The following is an 11288-nucleotide window of genomic DNA, read 5'->3' as shown; positions in this document are numbered from 1 at the left end:
AAACTCAAAACATTGTTCCGATTGTAATCAAACGCACATGAAGTGAAATTTAAACAGGTAATGAGAACACACCTTTTGCCTCTTCGGAGGGACTTGGCTGGCTGGCTACCGTTCAAACAAAACTACCGTTCAAAGCTCCGTGCCAACAATCAAGCTACCTTTTATATATACAAAACCGGAAGTGCGGAGGAAAAATAAAAGTGTACAATACAAACCGGAAGATGCCTTTCATGCATCAAGTTCTAAGAGGAAACCATGGCCGTAATGGTTGTTTACACGGACGCTTTATGCGAGGAGACTTTCACGTCTTTTAGTTTGAGTTTCTTTCCGGGGTTGGGGAAGGACATATTTTATACAGAGTTGACCAAGTAACCAGCAATGTTTCATTTATGACTTTGACAGTAACAAAATGGTGAATATGTGTGCTACGGAGCCCACGGTCGTACAATTGACATTTGTATTAAATAACTCACTCACGAGCGGAATTGTCGCGGTTTCCTGAGGGGACGCGTTCGATAGGGGGAACGGGCGTTGGTATGCGCACTCTCTTGACAGGTCTTTTACTCTGCAGGCAGCTCTGCTTCATTTGGATGTCAGTCAAAGGCCTCTCCTTTCATTCCGCCTCTGATCACATTATTGATGGCTACCATGTTAGCTTTGTTGTTATTTTGTGGAGTTCGGCTTTAGAATGACGTCAACATGCAGTTTCACTTCCAGCCTCCATAAATCTCAAAGTTCAAAGTTCAAAGTTTGCTTTATTGTCAATTCTACCACATGTGCATGGACAGGCAGAGAATTGAAATTTCGTGACTCTCTAACCTTAGTGGCAAGTAAAAATGAGCTAAAGAAAAGTAAATATATATAAAAATAGACAACTGTAAAATCTGACAATATCTATGAACAAAACACAAAATAAAAACAGGTGTGCATGGTTGTGCAAAAAGGGATGGTTATATAAAATGACTAGATGACTATTTATAAATGACTGTTATAAGTGACTATAAAGTACCTGTTATAAAGTGCCTATTGTAAAGTGACTGTGAGTAAAGTGACTGTTGCTTATGAAATGGAGTGGGACTGGGAAGTCAGAGTCCAGGTGGAGTGGATGTGAGGAGCGAGGGGGGGCAGAGCAGGGAGAGAGTTGAGCATCCTGACAGCCTGGTGGATGAAGCTGTCCCTTAGTCTGCTTGTTCTGGCTCGCAGACTCCGCAGTCTCCTGCCTGATGGCAGCAGGCTGAAGAGGCTGTGTGACGGATGGGTGGAGTCTCTCGCGATGCAGAGGGCTTTGCGGGTGAGGTGAGAGGTGTACAGCTCTCCGAGAGAAGGGAGAGAGGTACCAATGGTCTTTTCAGCGGCTCTCACCATGCGTTGGAGGACTTTCTTACAGGAGCTGGAGCAGGTTCCGTACCACACGGTGATGCCGCTTGTCAGGATGCTCTCAATGGTGCCTCTGTAGAAGGTCCGCATGATGTGGGCCGGGGTCCTGGCTCTCCTCAATTTGCGGAGGAAGTAGAGGCGCTGGTTGGCTTTCTTTGCCAGTGATGCGGTGTTGGTGGTCCAGGAGAGGTCCTCAGTGACATGCACCCCCAGAAACTTGGTGCTGCTCACCCTCTCGACCACAGCACCGTTGATGGTCAGGGGCGCATGCTGAGGGCGTGCTCTCCTGAAGTCCACAACAATCTCTTTCGTCTTCTCTACGTTTAGAGAGAGATTGTTGCGGTCACACCACAGGGCCAGGCGGCTCACCTCGCTCCGATAGATGGTCTCGTCGTCGTTGCTGATGAGGCCCGCCACAGTTGTGTCATCAGCGAACTTGACGAGGAGATTGGAGCTGTGCAGTGCTGTGCAGTCGTGGGTCAGCAGAGTGAAGAGGAGGGGGCTTAACACACATCCTTGGGGTGCCCCAGTGTTCAATATGGTCGTACTGGATGTGTTTTTGCCGACCCGGACTGCCTGAGGTCTCCCAGTCAGGAAGTCCAGCAGCCAGTTGCAGAGTGATGTGTTGATCCCCAGCTGGTCCAGTTTAATGATGAGCTGTTGGGGGATGATTGTGTTGAAGGCTGAACTGAAGTCGATGAACAGCATTCTGACGTAAGAATTCTTATTGTCCAGATGGGTGAGGGCTGAGTGGAGGGTGGTGATGATGGCGTCGTCAGTCGAGCGATTCGACCGATACGCGAACTTGGAAGGGGTCCATGGAGGGTGGGAGGACAGATTTGATGTGTTTCAGCACTAGCCGTTCAAAGCACTTCATGAGGATGGGAGTGAGTGCTACCGGACGGTAGTCGTTGAAACGTGAGGGTGATGACTTCTTTGGGACCGGGATGATAGTGGTGGTCTTGAAGCAGGTGGGAACAACAGCTTGGCTCAGGGAGATGTTAAAAATGTCTGTGAAAACATCTGTGAGCTCTCCAGCACAGCCCTTCAGAACACGTCCCGGGATGTTATCAGGACCAGAGGCTTTGCGGGCGTTGACTCTGCTAAATGTCCTTCTCACGGCGTCAGGGGACAGTGTTAACACCTGTTCGCCAGGAGGTGATGTTTTCTGTGCCGACGTGTTGTTTAGTGCCTCAAAGCGAGCGAAGAAGTCATTTAGAAGATTTAGCAGAGAAGTGGAGCTGTCACAACTCTGTGATGGGGGCTTATAGTCCGTGATCATCTGTATCCCCCGCCACAGGCTCCGTGCATCCCTGCTTTCGCTGAAGTGATGAGCTATCCTCCTGGAGTACTGTTTCTTGGCCTCTCTGATTCCACGTGACAGGTTAGCCCTAGCTCTCCTCAGGCCTTCCTCGTCCCCTCCCCTGAAGGCAGCATTACGAGCCTTCAGCAGCCTGTGGACCTCTCCTGTCAGCCATGGTTTCTGGTTGGCCCGAACAGAGATGGTCTTTGTCACTGTCACATCGTCAATACATTTTGTGATGTAAGCAGTGACAACGTCAGTGTACTCCTGGAGGTCCGTGGTGTTGTTGTAAGTGGCCCCCTGTTTAAACACATCCCAGTCTGTGGTGTTAAAACAGTCCTGGAGCGCCTCCACTGCCCCCTCTGGCCAAACACGCACCTCTTTCCGGACTGGTTTGGTGACTTTAACCAGTGGTCTGTATGCTGGAATTAGCATCACGGTTATGTGGTCAGAGGCTCCGAGGTGGGGGAGGGGGAGGGCCTTGTAAGCTCCTTTCTGGGTGGTGTAAACCTGGTCCAAGATGTTATTGCCACGAGTTGGAAAGTCTATGTTTTTGTGTATTTTCGGAAATACACTCTTGGGGTTCACGTGGTTGAAATCCCCGGCCAGGATGAGGAAGGCATCTGGGTGTGCTGTCTGCTGCTCACTGATGTGCTGGTACAGTTCATTCAATGCCTCGCTCCTGATGTTCTCGCTCGAGCTGGGAGGGATATAAACAGCCACAAGCAGTATGGCTGTTATCTCTCTTGGCAGGTAAAAGGGCCGGCATTTAATGATCATAAACTCCACAGACAGTGAGCAGTGTTTGCAGACCACAGCAGCGTCACGACACCAGTTCTTATTGATGTAAACACAGAGACCGCCGCCACGCGTCTTCCCCTCCGCAGCGAGGGCTCTGTCTGCTCGATAGCATGCTAGCCCCTCGAGCTGAATGGCGTGGTCCGCTACGTCGCTGTTTAGCCAGGTCTCGGTAAACACGAACGTGCAGCACTCACCAGCGGTCTTACGTGTAGTCCGGAGAAATGGAATTTCCAACGTGTCAAAAATAAGACTTCACCTGTTCTATGCATATATTTACCTGTGGAAAGTTTCAAATCTGGGCCCCTTCATTGAAAGCTAGCGGTGGGTCAGTTACCAAGGGCAGGCGCAATTGACCAAATGTCTCTGACTTGTTCTCCCCGTGAGCTCACATGCTCCCTGAGTCAGCGTAAAACCAGCTTTGGACATATTCAGAGTAAACGCAGCGCTTGGGTCCCAGTAAAGATTTGTGATGACTCAAAGTAAAAGCTTATTCTGATCTGCCCAAAGTCTTTCAACGCAGGAAGATTCAGTCAGAGTCGGGGGGAGGGACGTAGTCCGAATCGCCGTCGTTGTCCGAGAAAGTGCCGCCGGAGTCCAAATCTGGGCGGGACGCCGAGCCGTACTTGAGGGGGGCCCGCCGTCTCCGCGCTGATGGGAAGTACAAGTCGATTTGCTAGCGCGGTGACGTGTAGTTTGTTGTGTGTGCGTACCTGCTGCGGGAAGGTGCGTGTATTGTTTGAGGTGAAGGGGATTCTTCCTACGCACAAAAGCAACACGCCAAAATGGATCATTGCAGCCAGTTTTCATCAGTCAAGTCAAGCGCATGCCTGCCACCTGTAGCATTCAGCACCATACGGGCACTCCTCGGGCCCGTCCTCTTCTTCCTCCTCCTCCTCGTAGTCCCAGTCTCCAGTAGTGCAGTAGATGTTGTATGGCAAGAGCTCCCTCTACTGTCGTTAGTGTCACGTTACATCTTTAGTTGAGTGGGATGGTCGTTTTTTTTTTTTTTTGTAGTGAATGATCTATGAAAGGAATAAAATAAGAATGAAAGGATTAAAATAAGAATCAAGTAATGAAGTTTAAAGTTGTACTTACGTGTGCTGTAGAAGGGAATGAAAGAATCAAATGTTGAGATAATAAAAAGGAGCTTGTACTTACAATGGTAGATGTTGCATGGCAAGAGCTCCCTCTCCTGATGTTAGTGTCACTTTACATCTTTGCTTGAGTTGGATGGTCTTTTTTTTTGGCGCCAAAGACAGAGTTTATGGTCTAACAACAGATGTTTCTTTTTTCCCAAAGGCGCCAAATCTTAAGAAAGAGATATGGTTACAAATGTTTAGACTGAGTTTGTTTACCCCGAAAGCGCCACAAAAGTTGAGATAATAAAAAGGAGCTTGTACTTACAGCGGTAGATGTTGTAGAGCCGCTGAAAAGACCATTGGTACCTCTCTCCCTTCTCTCGGAGACCTGTACACCTCTCACCTCACCCGCAAAGCCCTCTGCATCGCGAGAGACTCCACCCATCCGTCACACAGCCTCTTCAGCCTGCTGCCATCAGGCAGGAGACTGCGGAGTCTGCGAGCCAGAACAAGCAGACTAAGGGACAGCTTCATCCACCAGGCTGTCAGGATGCTCAACTCTCTCCCTGCTCTGCCCCCCCTCGCTCCTCACATCCACTCCACCTGGACTCTGACTTCCCAGTCCCACTCCATTTCATAAGCAACAGTCACTTTACTCACAGTCACTTTACAATAGGCACTTTATAACAGGTACTTTATAGTCACTTATAACAGTCATTTATAAATAGTCATCTAGTCATTTTATATAACCATCCCTTTTTGCACAACCATGCACACCTGTTTTTATTTTGTGTTTTGTTCATAGATATTGTCAGATTTTATAGTTGTCTATTTTTATATATATTTACTTTTCTTTAGCTCATTTTTACTTGCCACTAAGGTTAGAGAGTCACGAAATTTCAATTCTCTGCCTGTCCTTGCACATGTGGTAGAATCGACAATAAAGCAAACTTTGAACTTTGAACTTTGATGGCAAGACCCCCCTCCTCTCCTGATGTTAGTGTCACGTTACGTCTTGAGTTGAGTTGAATGGTCTTTTTTATGATGCCAAAGGCGCCAAATCTTAAGAATGAGATATGGCTACAAATGTTTAGACTGAGTTTGTTTACCCCAAAAGCGCCATTGCAAATGTGTTTAGATTGAGCTTCACACGCTATCTGTTTACAGCAAAAGCATCAATGGTGGTCATCATCATAAAGTGGTGGACTCGGAGGTCATGACCATAAAGTGATGGTCTCGGAGGTGAAAAACAGACGACCGCGGAGATGGAAAACAGAGACGTGTCAAGCAATAAATTGCACCCCCAACATAGAAAAGCACTTACCCACGTGTTAATGAGCCATGTCCGAAGAGCTCTGTGCTGATGTTACCTTTTCGGCGTATTGTTCCAAATGAGGGTCTCCTAGGGGGTGGTGCCGAATGAGAGGGCGTGTACATTCCACCGTTTCAATACGCCTCTTTTTCTATCTCGGCCACTCACACATCAGCGTTTCGCGCATGCGTAGTTGAACCCCCCCCCCTCTCTCTCTCTCTCTGGAGACCGCCCCATTCTCTCACAAGAATTTAAGGCGTGAAATCACACGGTTCATGGTAAACTTCTCTGAAGGAGAAAGAAAAAAAAAAAACAGCTCATCAGCAAAGAGAAGCTTGAAACGCTGCAAAGACATCGTCATGGCAAGCAGAGGCTATCGGTCAGACGACTCAGGTATTATAAATACCAATTCTGATTCTGAATCATCAGACAACGAGGGGGAAGAACGGTTCATCGGCTCTCCCTCAGAATTCTTCAGTCCGCCGGGGCCATTCAGCACCCCCGAACGTCCTGTTATGCCTAAACCCGTGACATCCGGAGGATCACAATCAGTGTCACCAACCAGCGAGACTCTCGTAAGGCCTGACGCGGACGCTCAGCCATCAACATCAAGCGCACCGGAGGCATTCATTCATGGCGATGATGAGGATGTGACATCAACAGCACCATCAACAACAGCGGAAGCGATGTCTGTTATCCGTGAAGAAGGGACATCTCAACGCAGAGAAGGGGGAGAGGATGGGAAACACATGTCATGGAACAATCCCCCTGATGAGTGGATATCAACGGAAACATTTAATTGCATTCAGCAAACGATCGCGTATATGTTAAAGGTCGCTTTGCGAAAATTCGCAGAGGGTAATTGTCACGGGTGTGCTATAAACCATCCGGATCAGGCGCACCATACATGTGTAGACACATATAAGTATGATTGTTACTACGGAAAACGTATAGCATTTATCATACCGGCGCTTTGTAACGACGACTTCCTCCCTACAATACATCTGATGTTGAAGTCGTTAAATCTCAAAACCGATGCAGCTAAAGTCAAAACCATAGCCGAGATCATACTGACTGATTTTGCTTGTACAAACAACATTTTCGACCGCCTGGAGGAGGTGACGCGTCGTGGCGGTCACGGGGCATTGCCATTTTACATGGTGGGCCAGTTGATAAAACGCTAAAAGGGGAAGATTTTGTACAACTGTTGTACAACTGATCAAAGTTACCTCAGTCGATAATAATGATTGTCATGAAAAAGTTAGACTATAGTTGTGTTTTTAGAAATTCTTCACTCGTTTGATTTTTCATGAGTTTGATTTTTCATTGATTGTAATGTAACAAATATATATCATTAGTTTGATTTTTCATTGGTTGTAATGTAACAAATATATATCTGTAGTTTGATTTTTCATTGGTTGTAATGTAACAACAAATATATATCATTAGTTTGATTTTTCATTGGTTGTAATGTAACAGCAAATATATATCATTAGTTTGATTGTGATGGAAAAAATGTATGTTTTGTATTCGTTTTATACATTTCAATAAAAAAAAAAAAGACTTCATCTCGGGGTGTTCAATATTATTTAAATAAGATGGTATGCATTCGTTATTCGTCATAAGTTAACGATGGCGATACGGAGATGTATGAAGAAGCTTTATTATGATGCTAAACATCCATCTAATTATGGGGGTTTAGAACGACTACAAAGAGGCGTACAAGATGTCTTAGGTGTAAAAGTGGGCCTTGAAAAAGTGCAGGCATACCTTTCAGGCCAAGACGCATACACCTTACATAAACCCGTGAGGCTTCATTTTCCTCGTAATCGTGTTTTTGTGAAAGGTCCATTACGTCAATTTCAAGCCGACCTTTGTGATATGCAAGCCCCCAGCCGCTACAACGACGGCAACAAATATCTACTTACAGTGATTGATGTATTTAGCAAGCGCGCTTACGCGCGTGTTTTAAAAGACAAGACGGCTCAAACTGTAGTAAAAGCCTTTGAATCCGTTTTCAACGAAAGCGGTATCCCTTTGAAATTACAGACGGATAACGGGAAGGAGTTCTTCAACAAATCTTTCGATAACGTCATGAAAAAACATAACATTCTACATTTTTCCACAACGAGTGATTTGAAGGCGCAGACTGTGGAGCGTTTTAACAGAACCCTGAAGAGTAGAATGTGGCGATATTTCACAGCGAAAAACACACGTCGCTACACGGATGTCATTCAAGATTTTATGAAAAGTTATAACAATAGTTATCATCGGAGTATTAGAATGACGCCCCTGCAAGTCAACGAGGAGAATTCCAAGCAGGTTTGTAATCGTCTATACGGTGACATGATGATCGGGAAAGATAAGAAACACGTCGCACATTTTAAAAAAGGCGATGTGGTTAGAGTGTCAAAATTGAGAGGGTCGTTTGATAAGAAATATGAGCAAGGCTACACCGACGAGTTGTTTACCGTAAAGGAATGTTTAGAACGATCACCCCCCCGTATACAAACTCCAGGATTATGACGGGGAGGCTATAGAAGGTTCTTTCTATGAAAAGGAATTACAAAAAGTAAAGATCTGCAAAAACAAATTGTTCCAAGTGGAAAAATTTTTAAAACGACGCAAAGTGAACGGTGTGACGGAATGTCTCATCAGATGGACAGGTTGGCCGTCTAAATTTGACAGTTGGGTACCGGCCTCAGATGTGTCATTGATTTAAATGTCGTGACGTCACAGTAACGTCACGAGACATGTGATTTAAAAAGACATTGTAATTTCAGAGTTTATCAGAAAGCATCATGGACCCGTCGAGTAAAAAAGGATTTTATGTCACACTGATATCCAACGCATGTAAAGGCGTTTACAGCGACAATACAGCATCCAAGTTTATTGTCGAGATGGCTCAACACATAGATTTAGATGGTGATTGGGAGGTGGGTATGGCGGATATATCATACCCCTCCACGATGTATAATTTACCCTCAACACCTTTTACAACTTTTTTTCTGGATGAGAGCTACTAGAGCGGAAATAGACGAGTCTAAAGCTATAGGCCTATACGCATAAAAGGCGGAGTCTACGAAAACCTCGAGGCTTTAGGAATGGAAATAGAATCTGTTTTACAAAACGAGGTACATAAGAGAATACAATTCCGTTATGACAAAAACCTTCATCATCGGGTTATCGAGTTTTATTTACACCGGCTTTAGCTCATGTTGTGGGGATGACGCCTAACGAGTGGCAGAATCTGAAGGCTTCGAAAGTGTACGCCCCATTTCCCGCTGATTTAAGGGGTGGTCAGGAACGTTTGTCCGTATATACTGATGTGATTCGTCATCAGACAGTCGGTGATTCGTACGCTCAGTTACTAAGGATTGTACCCATCAAAGGCAAATACGGTGATATCGTACATAATTCCTTCAATCCTACGTGTTACATGCCCGTCAATAAGAGGCACAAAGAGCAAATAGCTATTCACATCAAGAGTGATCAGAACACGTACATCAATTTTAAATACGGTAAAGTAGTCATCACCCTACATTTCAGACCGAGATCAAATATGGTGATGATACAAACGCATCCGGATCTGCATCGTTTCGTCAATTACTATGAATCACAAGTAGGGGGAGCTTTCCCGGGCTTTCACGGATCCCCCGTTCAATATGGGCGTGGTTTGGGGTCTATTTTCGCCAAATTATTCCGTTTCGTGGTACCTTTGGTGAAAAGAGGTTTCAGTATAGCCAAACCCCATTTACAAACAGCTGCTAAAAGCATAGCGACTGACGTGGCTGGTTTATGGCAAGCCTTTTGAGCATTTATTCGATATCATGGATATCAGCCATTTGCATTTTTCACTAGCTCGGTCTTTGCCAGCACTAGTTGGACATTCAGCCACACTAGATGTGCACTTTGTCACACAAGTTGCACAGAAACTCTACCTTGTCACTCATTTTCAGCCATGTTAACAAGTCAACTGTGGCTTATTCTAACATGTTAACTAGTGACCTATGATTTGCATCACAAGCTCACTAGTGAGAGCTGGAACACTCACTAGTGACACTAGTGACAGACAATTGACTGACAAGTTAACTAGTGTGCTCCCCTACATCCCGTGATATCGAACTAGTGAGTGTCAAATGTCTTATTAGTTAACTAGTGACGTGCCAAATATCCACTTGTTATACTAGTGTGACAGTTTGATCTCACTAGTTATACTAGTGAGACCCAAAATGCTCACTAGTACAACTAGTGGATGCCAATCTGCTCACTAGTTAACTAGTTACACAAAAATAATGAGGAGGTGGGGCAGACATGTTGCATCCTGAAATTCCATTGGCTACACAATTACAATCCCCCTGTCAGGATTTAGATTTTGTTGTTAGCCCACCCACTTTATTTGCATGTTGGACACTAGCTTACAAGCTGTTCTGAAGAATTGCAGCTAGCTAACTAGGCTGCCATTTACGGGTTACATGTTAACTTGTGAATGCTGAAACACAGATTGCTTGACTACTTGCAACCTCTTTTGGCCTTACATGCTAACTAGTGAGGCTCAAAATGTGAACTGGTTCACTAGTAAATTAAATACATCCACTAGTTGGACTAGTTGGTCTCATTTTGACCTTACTTGTTTTCTAGTGAAACACATTTTCTTACTAGTAACACTACTTATTGCCAGAGTTACTCACTAGTTTACTAGTGACACAGATTGTCATCTCACTAGCGAACTAGTGGAAGGTATTTTGTCTCACTTGTCAGGCTCATTACTGAACTTGTACGGACTTTGATTGAGCATGTTTGACGCTATTTGGCACTAGGTGGCATGCGCACGCAAGTTGTTTACTAGTTTAAAAAATCAAATTTGACCAATGCACATGTTTGCATCTTACAACACATTACAAGTTCACTAGTGGTGCACATGCTCCAACTTGTAAGAAATTTTGTTAAACTTGCACTGTGTAAATGACAGCTAGTTTGCCCAATACATTAACAAGTACAACTAAAATGTCTACATGTTAAACATTTGTTGTACTAGTTGTGCATTATTGCTCAGTAGTACTGCATAAGGGTCAACTAGTGAAAAGAAAAGCCCTACATGTAGGGAAAATGTCAAAAATGTTTGATCAAATCTTGCACAAGTTCATATCTGGGTGTGACTAGTGAGACAAAATGCCTTCCACTAGTTAACTAGTGAGATGAAAATCCGTGTCACTAGTAAACTAGTGAGTAACCCTGGTCTCAACTAGTGTTACTGGTAAGAAAACATGTGTTTCACTAGTAAACAAGTAAGGTCAAAATGAGGCCAACTAGTACAACTAGTGAATATCCTCAGGTTTACCAGTGAACTAGTTAACGTTTTGAGCCTCACTAGTCAGCTAGTAAGGTTGTGAAAATCCCAACTAGTGTTACTAGT

General features: G+C 44.8%; 1 protein-coding gene across 1 annotated transcript; it reads right to left on the bottom strand.

Moving 5' to 3' along the window:
• Positions 1-810: 810 nt before the first annotated feature.
• LOC148420678 (uncharacterized) lies at positions 811-4901 on the bottom strand. The gene is made up of 5 exons (XM_088420330.1): positions 4886-4901; positions 4640-4789; positions 4316-4503; positions 4192-4238; positions 811-4129 (listed from the first exon to the last, which is right to left on the bottom strand). Exon 5 carries the CDS (start codon positions 3458-3460, stop codon positions 2153-2155), a length of 1308 nt encoding a protein of 435 aa, XP_088276456.1. The 5' UTR covers positions 3461-4129; positions 4192-4238; positions 4316-4503; positions 4640-4789; positions 4886-4901; the 3' UTR covers positions 811-2152.
• Positions 4902-11288: the final 6387 nt, after the last annotated feature.

This window comes from Hippichthys cyanospilos, chromosome 7, assembly GCF_059441005.1.
Source record: "Hippichthys cyanospilos isolate Australia breed blue-spotted pipefish chromosome 7, RoL_Hcya_1.0, whole genome shotgun sequence".
NCBI lineage: Eukaryota > Metazoa > Chordata > Actinopteri > Syngnathiformes > Syngnathidae > Hippichthys > Hippichthys cyanospilos.
Note: the sequence above shows the minus strand (reverse complement) of the source record. Positions and strands in the feature narration are given on the sequence as shown.

Coding starts and splice junctions, on each gene's coding strand:
- LOC148420678 (XM_088420330.1), bottom strand. CDS start 3,460: ATGATCATTAAATGCCGGCCCTTTTACCTGCCAAGAGAGATAACAGCC.